Source organism: Crocuta crocuta, unplaced genomic scaffold (assembly GCF_008692635.1).
Source record: "Crocuta crocuta isolate KB4526 unplaced genomic scaffold, BGI_CrCroc_1.0 scaffold279, whole genome shotgun sequence".
NCBI classification, from domain to species: Eukaryota; Metazoa; Chordata; class Mammalia; order Carnivora; family Hyaenidae; genus Crocuta; species Crocuta crocuta.
In genome coordinates, this window is record NW_027551570.1 from 2,586,207 (window position 1) to 2,598,306 (window position 12,100).

A 12,100-nucleotide genomic window follows, 5' to 3' on the forward strand; every position below is an offset into this window, starting at 1 on the left:
AGCCCAATGTAGGGCTTGAACTCATGAACCATGAGATCATAAGCTGAGCTGAAATTAAGAGTTGGACACTTAACTGGCTGAGCCACCCAGGCACCCCATTTCTAATTTTTTTCTTAAATAACTTTCTCTAACTCTTGAGATCTATTACTTTATGAAATAGGGAAGAAGAACCTGAAAGGATTTAAATTTTTAAATTTCTTTAAAGCACAATATATGAAACATGGAGACATGGTATTATTTACTAATATGGATAATAGTTATTTGGACATCTGTTATTAGATCAATACCTATATGTTTAAAATTGCTCATGATTAAAAAATAAAAACAAAATATTCAATATCCACACTAGAACCTCACTTAAAAAATACATCTATCTACATTTAATTTCTTTAAAAATTCCCCCAAATATTTTACCTTAAAAAGAAAACTGTTTTTTCACTAATTGTTTCTCCTTTATCTCTGGTTCTTATAAATTTCAGTGACCAATTTTTAACTACTGTAAACCAGTGTCCAAGAAAACATCAAGAGGGTAGATTCTTATTTGAATTAATGCAAAGACTCTTCTTTTAACTCTCACAGCAACTGAGCAATGAACCATAGAAAGCACCACAGAACCATGATACCTAAAGCTTGTTCAGAGGTCTAGAAATAATTTTTTTTAACCACTGGCAGACACCTTCCCCAAATCAAGTTTTTTTAATGATGGAGTTTTAAACAAAAGTATATTTTCCTAGCAAACTTTTTAATAACTGCATCTGAATAGAAACTCCTCTTTCTCCAAGGCTGAGGAGATCATTTTAGGAAGTAGCCTTGCAGATTATCAACTGAAGTCAGCATAAGGCTGTAGGTACAGTATTTTGTCACCAGGTATCATATTCGATTTAAAAATACATTTAAAAAGTCAGTATATTACAAATGGGCTCTACCCACCCGCCATCTCTTATGTCTTTCCTAACACTCTATCATTTGCGTTAAAATGTACTTTTTTTCTTTTTTCTCATCTTTTCTCTTTTCTTTTCCGTACTTTTTCTTTCTCTTTCTTTTTCTGGATTTGAAAATGCTAACATGTGGAATAGTCATCAATTGTAAACATATATTGGAGAACATATATTTTCGTCTTGAATAAACATGTAGTATATTTTACTAGGCTTCTTTGAAAAGCCCTTTCTGAAATTATCATATATTAAAATTATCTGCCCATGATTAAATCAAGCATTGCATTTAAGTATAATATGGGTGATTTAGGGAACCAAAGACTTAAGTCTTGATGTGATTTTCAGAAGGAAATCTTTTCAGTGCAGACCAAGGATGGTCTTTGAAAGCTAGCCCAATAAAAGAAAACTCACTGAATTGGGATTCAGGTCTTGATTCTAGGCCTCCCTATATCTCTTGCTGCATATGTGACTATCTCTGGGCCTCAATTTACTCATCTCTGATCAGAGTATCTCACATGATAGGATTTCTAATATCTCTTCTCAAACTCAAAATTAAATTCTATTTTTCTCTTCAATGTTTTAATGCCTGATGGTTAAAACAGATATAATGCATAATCCAGCATTTTCTTATGCATTGTCACCACAAATGTATGTCTACTCTGTGCCAATCATAGCAAAGAAAAAGGCAAATAACAATTCCTGTCCTCATAGAACTGACATCTATTGGGGGGATAAAGACAATGACAAATGTAGATAAATAAACTATGTAGTATAACTGAGATTTGATGGACAACAAGAGAAAACAAAATTGGAAGTACATTTGGGGAGCGGGGCTTCTATTTTAAAAAAACTGGTCAAGGAAGACTTCACTGAGAAATTGACATTTGCACATAGGCTTGAAAGAGGGAAGGGAGCTGTCCATGCAGATATCGTGGGGAAGAGCTTTCTGAACAGAGAGAACAAATACAAGACCTTCAGGTGCTTTCATAAGCTAAAACATGATAGACAATAATGTCTGTTCTGGAAATGTCCTCTGTAGGGCAACTGGGGTCATTTGTGATTGTCTTTAAGAAACTGGAACAAGAGGAATGGGAAGAGCTAAAGGAAGTTAATCATGATGATTAAGGGTCTGTGATTCATGTCACATGAGTAAAGTTTCAAGAAAGAGAGAACATTAATAGAAGAGGAAAACATGCCACAGAGTGAATTCTTTACAGAGAGTTATATGAGTCAAATATAGAGAATAGGTTTCTAATAGCTAAAGTAATTGAGAAATGAGGTTGGTGGTCATCAGAAGCATTTGGAGAATTATAAAAAGAATACAGATACCCAGTGCCAACTCTAGACGTTCTGAGGTTTAGTTAGTCTATGCTTGGCCAAAGGATAGTTATTTTAAAAGTATTTGTTATTTTATATATTATTTAATAAAAATATCTATAATCCTGTAAAAAAATTCCTTGAGAATCTGAAAGCACAACAAAGTTTGGGAACCAATTTCTTTGGGGCATAGTGAGCTTCTTACTACAGAAAATATTCAGGCAGAATAACTTCTCGCCAATAACTTCAGAAAGAAAATTCTCATACTGGATAAAAAGCCAGAATAGGTGGCCTCTGAGATGTCTCCTAAATTTCAGATTTTATGATCTACCACAATATCAAAATACAATAATATCAAAGCTGAGGTTGCTTAAATACTGTTTTAGAACAATTCTTCTACTCATTATTTATAAAAATTGATTATTTCAAAATCTATCCTATCACATGGTCATATAAGCATAAAAAGGAAATTTGAGTAATTTAGTACTGATTGATGATATTGTGTTTATTTATAATTGTGCACAAGCAAATGGGAAGTATCAGTGCCCATTTCTCTAGGTCCTTAATTGTTCTCCAATAAAAAGTCTGAAAAAACCCCCAAACCTTTGCAAGTTCATATATGCTTATTTCCAAGTCCTTATTTGAGATACAGGACATTCTCTGTTGCACCTTAGCTAAGTCTGAGTACTTTAACAACAACAAAGATAGTAAAAATTTTGAGGCAATTCACAGAATTTTTTGGAATATAATCCAAGTTCTCAAGAGCCTTGGGGAAGGAAGAAATGTACACGTGAAAATAACATAAATGTACATAAAAAGTAAATATTGAAAGGCAAGTTTAGAAAGCAGGTGTTAAAGCTCAAAGAAGGGACTTAAGAATTGCAATTCATCAGGGAAGAATCAAAAAAGTTCATAGGGTATTGGAGGCAGGATCATAGCTCTTTTGAAAGATGTATGATGTTCTCGTTTTTAAAAAGGGGAAATTCATGTATTGGGGGAGCTTAAGAAGGAAAAAGTTCCCTGTAATCACTTCTGACTATAAGATTCTATTTTAAAGAATTCTAAACTGATTGGATCAATTTATTGAACTTAGTTTTCCTCCTGGTGAATGGAAAATGGCAGAGAAGTATATTCTTTTAAAAACATATCAACTTACAAATTATTTAGTATGGGAGGGGAACACCACCCACAACCATCTTTTTGAAAAAGAACCAGTTATTCTGAAACTATTGGTTAGTAGTAAATTAATAATTAGCTGCTACTAACTGGCTAATGCTAGTAATAAGCAATTAATAACCAATTGTTTAAATTTCACTAGAAATTTTCTGAACTTGCTTGAATACACAGTAACGCACTTTACTGAATATTTCCCATTTGTATTTCTAGAACAGATCCACTTTCCAACCAGTTTTGCTCCTTAGAGGCTGACTTGTATGAACTCCATCAATAGGCTCATTGGCTTCTGGTTGGGTTTGGCCATTCATTGTAGAGCATCAGCAGATTGGAGGGAGAGGGAGGTTGGGGTATGTGTTCCTCTGGCTGTTTCCCTGCAGGGTTGAGGTAGGCAGAAGGTCACAGAGGGTCCCAACAGATCACAGCTCCTTTCAGGTGGCTTTTCCACCCATCTTCCTCTGACTCAAGATTCTATAACCACTCTCTACTCTGGGCCCTTTAGACTTTGCAGTTATACTGACCTTCTGTTATTATCCCCACAGTGGGAGGGACTATTCTATCCTTTGTGTTTTTTCTATACTCAACTAACTTGTTTGTAAATACTCCTTTTATTCAACCCTACTCAAATTGCCCATTTGGAATATGGCATTAGTCTCCCTTGGGCCCTTAACAATATGTCCATTTAATCTCCCTATTCAAAGTAAGAAGAGGTCTATATATAAGTAATCAAAGGCCTGGAGGACTGAAACAGCTAATATCCAAAAATACATGAATGTGAAATTTATACTTCACAGGATAAACATTTGACTGATTTACATGTTTTTTGGGGATGAAAGATCTGCATTATTCTTTAGGGTATTTATTTATTTATTATCAGTAAATCTCTCATGAAAGATATAAATCTATCTATGCATACAGGTTTGAGAACTGAAAATAAGCAAAAAGTGTCCTGCAAATCATTAAATAGTTGGGTATATTCCAGTTTAGAAAGCTGTGTCCACAAAATGAATCATTATCATCAATAATAGTTATGTTTTAAAATGAAAAATGCAGAATGGCTTTGCCAGCAGTTAAATGGGTTTTGTTTTTCTGTGTCAACAAGTGAATGTATTGCCTTTTTAAATTTTGCTCTTGAGAATTGATGGTCAAGAATTAAGTATGATCATGATGGGGAAGAAAAGAGATTGTACAGTCAGATCTTGGAATGGCCTAGCAATTCTGTCAGTGCGTTTCAGTCGAACCAATTGTCAATGAAAAGATATGATAACACTAATTCAGAGGATTAAGGAATACCTGTTACCACAGGGTATTACTCATGTAGGTTTCCTTATCTGAATTATTAATAGAACCTCTAAATCTTCATAGCCATTTAGAAAGTAGTAAAGCAACTCTTAAGTAAAGAACAACTTCCGTTATTATTGTTTTATTTCTTTGACTGAAGCAGACTTTACTGATCTCATGATACAAATTTGTAAATGTCACCTGAAAATCACAAAGAACAAAAGAAAAACAGATAAATTGGATATTGCCAAAATTAATACTTTTTTGCTTCAAAGAAAAGCATTTCTAGAATGAAAAGGCAACTTAAATAATGGGAGAAGAAAACCGAAAATCGTAACTTATGTGTAGAACATATAAAGAATTGTTACAACTTGAGAATAAAGAGACAACCTGATTTTAACATGGGTAAAGGATCTGGACAGACAGTTTTCCAAAGAATGAACGCATGGAAAAATCCTCAATATTAATAGCTATCCAGGAAATGCAAATAAAAACTTCACACACAATGAAATACCACTTCACACACACACTAGTATAGTTACAATAACAAAAGTCTTATAATAACAAATAAAAACTTGTTGGCAGGGAAGTAGGAGCTTGGAACCCTCATGTGCTGCTGCTGGTTTGGGAAACAGTTTGGCAGTTTCTCAAATGATTAAACACAGAGTAACCATATGATCCAGAAATTCCACTTAATTACTCAAGAGAAATGAAAACTTGCGTGAATGTTTTATGAATGTTCATAGCAACGTTATTCATATTAGCTGAAAAGTGATAACAACATAAATGTCTATCAGCTGGTGAATGAATAAGCAAAAAGTGGTATATCCATACAATGGAATATTACTCGGGTGTACAAAGAAATGAAGTATTGGTATACCACAACATGGGTGAGTCTTGAAAATGTTATATGAAATGAAAAAAGCCAGTCACAAAGGGCCATAATGTATGATTCCGTTTATATGAAATGTTCAGAATAGGCAAATCTATGGGTAGTGAATGTAGATTAATAGGGCTGAGGATAGGGGGACTTCAAGCATCCCGGGTGATGGCTATATGGTATGGAGCTTCTTTGTGGGGTAATGGTTTAAAATGGTTGAAAATTGAGTATGGTGGTGAACGCACAACTCTGTGAACGTACCGAAAGTCTTCAGATTATACACTATAAATGGACGAACTAATATGATATGTTAATTATATCTGAATACAGTTATTTTTAAACAAAATAAAATGCTAAAAGTGTCAGTCAGAGCATTCCAATCAAAATGCCCTTTGTTGAGCAAGAATGGTTTCATAAGCCTGCATTCTTTCATTTTGAAAGTGAAGATTTGGCTATGCTTACCTTTCCAGTAAGCTTCCATTCTGCCTAGTTTTATAAGCATTTTGCTATTTATATGTTTAGTGTAATGTCAGGTAATGATTAAACATTGGTAAACTGGCATACTGGGTCTCTTTGCCCTTAAATCTTTAAGTCTCATAGAACAAGTGTTCTTTACATTAATGTACTGACACTATTACATCAAACTAGTTAGCTAAAATAAGATACACTGAAACATAAACAATATGCCTTTTTTTCTATTTTAATTTATATTCTTTTCTTTTTTTGAATATTTATTTTGAGAGAGAGGGAGAGAGAGCGAGAGAGAGAGCACAAGTGGGGGGAGGGGCAGAGAGAGAGAGAGGTGAGAGAGAATCCCAAGCAGGCTCCTTGCTGTCAGCACAAAGCCCAAAGCGGGACTCAATCTCATGAACTGTGAGATCATGACCTGAGCCAAAATAAAGAGTTGGCCATTTAACTGAGACACCCAGGTGCCCCTATATTAGGTATTTTCATAGCAAAAGCAAAGTCTCAAGTAGAAAGTAATCATTTTCATGATCAAATGTTTCCCTTAAGTCCATTCATTTTCATTTTCTTCCATAAGCATGGACTAATTAGTCTGCACTGTGCAGGGGAGAGCAGGGAGGGGAGTGCTAAGTTGAGAAGTCACCTTGTATTGAATAGAAGTTTAACCTTGTATAAGGAGGGAATGTGTATTTGACCCCTTATTAACAGAAGACATCATGCTGGGTGGTTGACATATGGTATTAAGTCCTCACAACAATCTTATATTGCTGATTTCATCATTACCGTTTAATGGAGGAAAAATCTAAACTTAGGGAAGGTGAAGTCAGAGAGTTAATTTTATGAATAGGAATCCGAATACCTTTCCTTCTCTAAAGCTCATTCTTGTTCTTTGCTAGTGTGTTTTATGTCTTCCGCCTGCTGTGGCAGAGCACGTGGGTTCCCTTGGTAGGCTTTGCTGCAATGTCTTTCTGGGTCAGGCAGATTTCAGAAATGAGAAAACATTCTAACCCTTACCTACAAACCTTTTCAGAAATGGAGCATTTGATTTACACAGCCCACGTTCCCTATGGTGACATTTTGTTGTTATTTTTAAACAATTTCCTTAGAATTGCACTATTTCTTTGTCTGCTGTAGAGCAATGACAATGTTTTCAAAAGTGTTCTAATATTAGCAGCTGCCCTATATCTTTTAAACTCTTCACTGTTCTGTGAATGTAGGTTATTACCAACATTATTCCCTTTCTGATTTTTGTTCTGTATTTAGCCAGCTGATTATGAAATCTACACATCAGTGAACAATGTCTTTATATCTTAAATGTCTGAGCAAGTATCAGAATGGGGTTGTTGCCATGTTCTCAAACTTTACACGACGCTCGACATGCCTCACATATATCGGGTATTGCCCTTTTTATTAAAGAGTTATTATTATGCAGCACATCCCATGTTCATTATCAATTCTTCTCTTGTTTACTTAGAACAAGGAAAAGAATAAATGAAGAATAAAGCAATCAAATGATCACATGGTTGAGTGGCAGGATACAGGTGAAGTGGAAAAATTAGGCTTGGATTTCAAAAGACAGATTTTTTGGGGGGGGCTATATAAACAACATTGCTATATAGCAGATATGAGGAAAAAAAACAAGATCAGAAGAAAAATAATTTTATACTTTGAAGCCAATTTGTATTTTTTTAATTTTTAAAAATATTTTATTTACTTCTGAGAGAGAGAGACAGCGTGAGCAGGGGAGGGTGAGAGAGAGAGACACACACAGAATCTGAACCAGGCTCCGGCTCTAAGCTAGCTGTGAGCACAGAGCCCGACACGGGCCTCAAACCCATGAACTGTGAGATCATGACCTGAGCTGAAGTCGGATGCCTAACTGACTGAGCCACCCAGGCGCCCCAAAGCCAATTTGTATTTTCATTCTGCCTTAGTGGGTTTTAATGCACTACCCAAAGAATCAAGACTATAAATTAAATTATGTGCAAAGGATAAGATTTTTCTAATTTAACTTCAACCATGAAAAAATCAGATATTTTCCTATAAGGAAAAACTAATTCTTTAGGGAAGGATAATTGGACCATTGATATTTTGATAAAAAGATTTATATCATCTCACTAGAAAAGCAATCATGAATAGCAAATCACACTGGGGAAATATTTTGTTTTTCAAGTGGTTATCTGTTTTACCGTATCTACCAGTGGTTCATACTGTCAAAGGAAAATCGTACAGTGTTGTGGATTTTAGCTGTGATTTGGAAAACTATGTACATTCCAAAAGGTGAAGATAGGGGCGCCTGAGAGGCTCAGTCAGTTAAGCGTCCGACTTTGGCTCAGGTCATGATCTCACAGTCCATGGATTTGAGCCCCATGTCAGGCTCTGTGCTCACAGCTCAGAGCCTGGATCCTGTTCAGATTCTGTCTCTCCCTCTCTCTCTTCCCCTCCTCCACTTACATGCTGTCTCTCTCAAAAATAAACATTAGAAAAAAGGTGAAGATATAAATACATATTTCCCCAGGATAATTATTAACTCTAGTATTTGAGGTAAGATATCAGTCAGTCAGTTCTTAAAACCATCAAATGATCTCAAATATGAGGGAAAAGAATTCAAATAGTATTAATTGGTGATTTTAGCCAAGATCAATAGTTGAAAAGAAATTGTTCAATAGAAAGTTTTCCACCAGGATATTTAGTGTTTTGTTTTTGGTTTTGGTTTTTGTTTTGTTGTTGTTGTATTTAACAAGGTGTTATTTAGGAGATCCAGTGTATGGCCAAGTCCTTGTGATTTTAAGGAGTTTCAATCTGATTAGTTTTCCATTCCTATATTGTTAGTCTGCCCTTTGTCCCTCTTACGTCTTGTTCACAACAAACTTACTTCCAGAGAAAAGTGGGCGCAGAAGGAGAGATAGCAGTAAGTCACAAATCTTCGCTAAGCTGAAGATACGCAGGTTTAAGAGAAACCTCTGGACTTTTATGACAAACTCTGCAGTTTTCCATTGTTAGAGATAATTGGAAATTGATACGATAATATGATTTCATTTTCCAAAAATCTCCTCAGTGTCAATGACTTATATTTTTCAGTAAGATCTCATCAGAAAATCTTAGTCCTAGAAAGGGGATTCCACTACGCTGTCTGTGCCTCTCCAAATGCCCTCACCCTAGGTCTACTCTGAAGGTCACCAAAGACAGGTCCAGGTCTTCCTGCATATTTTTGTTTGAAGCACCTTTCTAGCCTCCTCTACAGGAGGTCTGCACGAAGAGCCAGGGAGTCAGTCTCTCAGGAAGCACCCTCAATTCCACTTTTCCGTGCCTTATGGTGGAACAGTTTTGAATTGTCCTACCTGCTCTCTCAGTGGGCCCCAGCAGGACTGAGCCCCAATTGCCCACAGCGTTATTTATCTAATTAACACAGCTTTATTTATATGCTTTCCTTCCTCTTCTGCCTTACTTCTCTATCCTTTGTCTTGCTTCCTGGACCCCCTCCCAAATAACCTTTTTGCCTCCAAATTGTCTCAAATGTTTTTATTTGAATTAAAAAATTTTGGGGAGAGCACCAAAATTAGGATAGTGATTCAATATTACCTTCTCTATTTATATGAATGGGCCAGAAAAGGCAAAAAGTAGGTAAGTGGTTACCTAGGGCTGGATGTGGGAACAGGGATTAATCATAAATAAGACTTATGAGAGGTCTCATTGCGGGGGGGCAGGTAAAAGTATTCTAAATCCAATATGGTGACAGGTGAGCCATTCAATAAAGTTACTAAAAATCACTGAATTGTACACTTGGAATGGGCGAGTTTTATGATATGCAAAGTATATTTTAATAAAGTTGGTAAAAATTGCTTATTTTACATGGATAGATGGTAAGATCCAGAGAGGTAAAGTGCTCAAAATTACACCGTAAATAAAATGTTAGGGAAAAGAAGAGCATTTCAGTGGTGGGGGAAAGGGAGAGAGGCAAACCATGAGAGACTCTTGAATGCTGACAAAAACTGAGGACTGATGGATGTGGGGGGAGGGGGGGATGGGCATGGAGGAGGACACTTATGGGGATGAGCACTGAGTGTTATGTGGAAACTAATTTGACAATAAACTATTAAAAAAAAAAAAAGAAGAGCATTTCAGGCCACTTGATTATTCTGAGAAATAGCATTCATCTTTGGATTAATCACCTTGCTTTAACTCATTAAAAATTAACGTACATGAAAAAAGTGGAAAAGCACCAGTTATGCTCAGTATCAATACATTTATGACACTAATTAATATAATTATCAGTTAGTTAGCACTTACTTTATGCTAAATGATTTGCCTGCAGTATCTCAATTTCACAATGGGCCATAAGTTAGGCATAATTATTATGCTCTTCTTACCCGTGGAGAAACAGAGCATGAGAGAGAGAGTAAGTAACTTGTCAGTAGTCACGTAACTCACATGAGGCTTAGTGGGAATTCATCCATGGTGGTCTGACATTAGAGCACATGCCTGTAATTACTATAGTATACTGCCTTTGCTGGTAACTAGGATTAATAGCTTGTACCACTCCAGCATGATCAAATAAAGAGAAAACTCCATACCTCACTGTTGAGTTTATTTATTTGCTGCTTGGTCTCCTCTGCTTTGATGAAGAGAACAGCAGCTCCAATCTCTGAGTCTGAAAAGTGTAACACACACACAGAATGGGTCCTTTAGTAATAAACTTCATATTTGAGGACTGAGGCAGTTGAAATGGGGAAGGAAACCTAAGCTACTATCTTTAACTCTTCCTGATGCCTATGCACCGTAGGTTCTGTCTCCCTGGGATTGAACATGCTGCTAGTAATCCTCTGGGTCGTGCCTGATACACTCCTTGAAACTGGGCACATATCATGGTGGGAGCTGTGACCACACTGATTGGATGTGTCCATGGCAAATCATCACCATGTTCCAAGATGACACATTTCCTCTTTTTTGACCATTCTCTAAAAATATATCAGAGCCAATGACTGAACCATAGAAAAGGGATGTTCTGTTTCTCCTCCTCTTTCTTCCCCCAAATATTGATTCCTGTGTCCATTAGAGCATCACCCCCTCTTCCCTCCCTCGCCCCCTTCTATTTCAGGTGCAAAACTCCACTCTCCATTGTAGGTTTCCTATCTCCTCCTACATTGCTCTAAAAGATAATTTCTCCCATTTCCTGGTTCTCTTATCTCTACTTTTTTTTTTTTTTTAAAGCTTTGCTCTTCCAAATACATTTATTTCTGTCAGGGACAAAAGTACAGATAAATGGCTGCTAGCTAGAGTGGAAAGGATATATATATTTCATTTATACTTATAATTTATATAAAATGATATGGCCATCCTAATATCCTAATTCTGGTAAATTCTGGTAGAAAATGTGTTGTGGAAGAAAACAGTCACAAAAACAATCCAAAGTACCAGGGTATTAAGAGCTTATTTTGCAAAGAATTTTGCAACGTTAATCTATTCAGTGAATGATTAGAGAATATATACAGTAGGCTAAGCCTCCTTTAGAGAAGAGAACAATGAGTAAAGACAATATAATTGATCCTCATGGAGTTTAGAATCTAGCTGGGAAAAGAGACATTTAAAAGGCAATAGGTTTGAATTCCACATTCAGGGCAATAGGAAGCCCTGTCAGGGTTTTAAGCATAGGATCAGAGTTATAAGAATAAATTTGTGTGTTTTTAAAAATTTTTACTCTGTATGGAGAGCAGTGTGAGACCAGAGGAGACACTCTGGTAGCAAAGCAGGAAAGGGAGAGATATGGCAAGGAAAAATATGGTGGCATTAAGGATACAAAATCTTAGAATTGAGGGATATTTATGAGATAGAGCCAAGAAAATCTGTTGCTTGAGTGCATGAGTATTGGGGTACATATTGGGAAGAGGAGAAGAGGAGGCTAAGGATGTGGTGGGAGCAGAAATGGGTGGGTAGACATGGTGAGGTTCTGTGCATCATCGCCAGGTCTAGGTGAGTCAATAAGGAAAACTTTCAGTTGGGACCTGCCATCAACTTTCATAGCAGATATATCAGTGTGACTATTACTATG

At 36.1% G+C, this 12,100-nt stretch overlaps 1 protein-coding gene across 1 annotated transcript in view; it reads right to left on the reverse strand.

The window, feature by feature from the left end:
- Nucleotides 1-12,100, reverse strand: part of KCNH8 (potassium voltage-gated channel subfamily H member 8) — a 358,017-nt gene that overhangs the window by 12,296 nt on the left and 333,621 nt on the right. Inside the window, exon 15 of the mRNA XM_077750888.1 lies at nt 10,626-10,702. Coding sequence (XP_077607014.1) covers nt 10,626-10,702 — 77 coding nt within the window. The remainder of the gene's footprint in view (nt 1-10,625; nt 10,703-12,100) is intronic.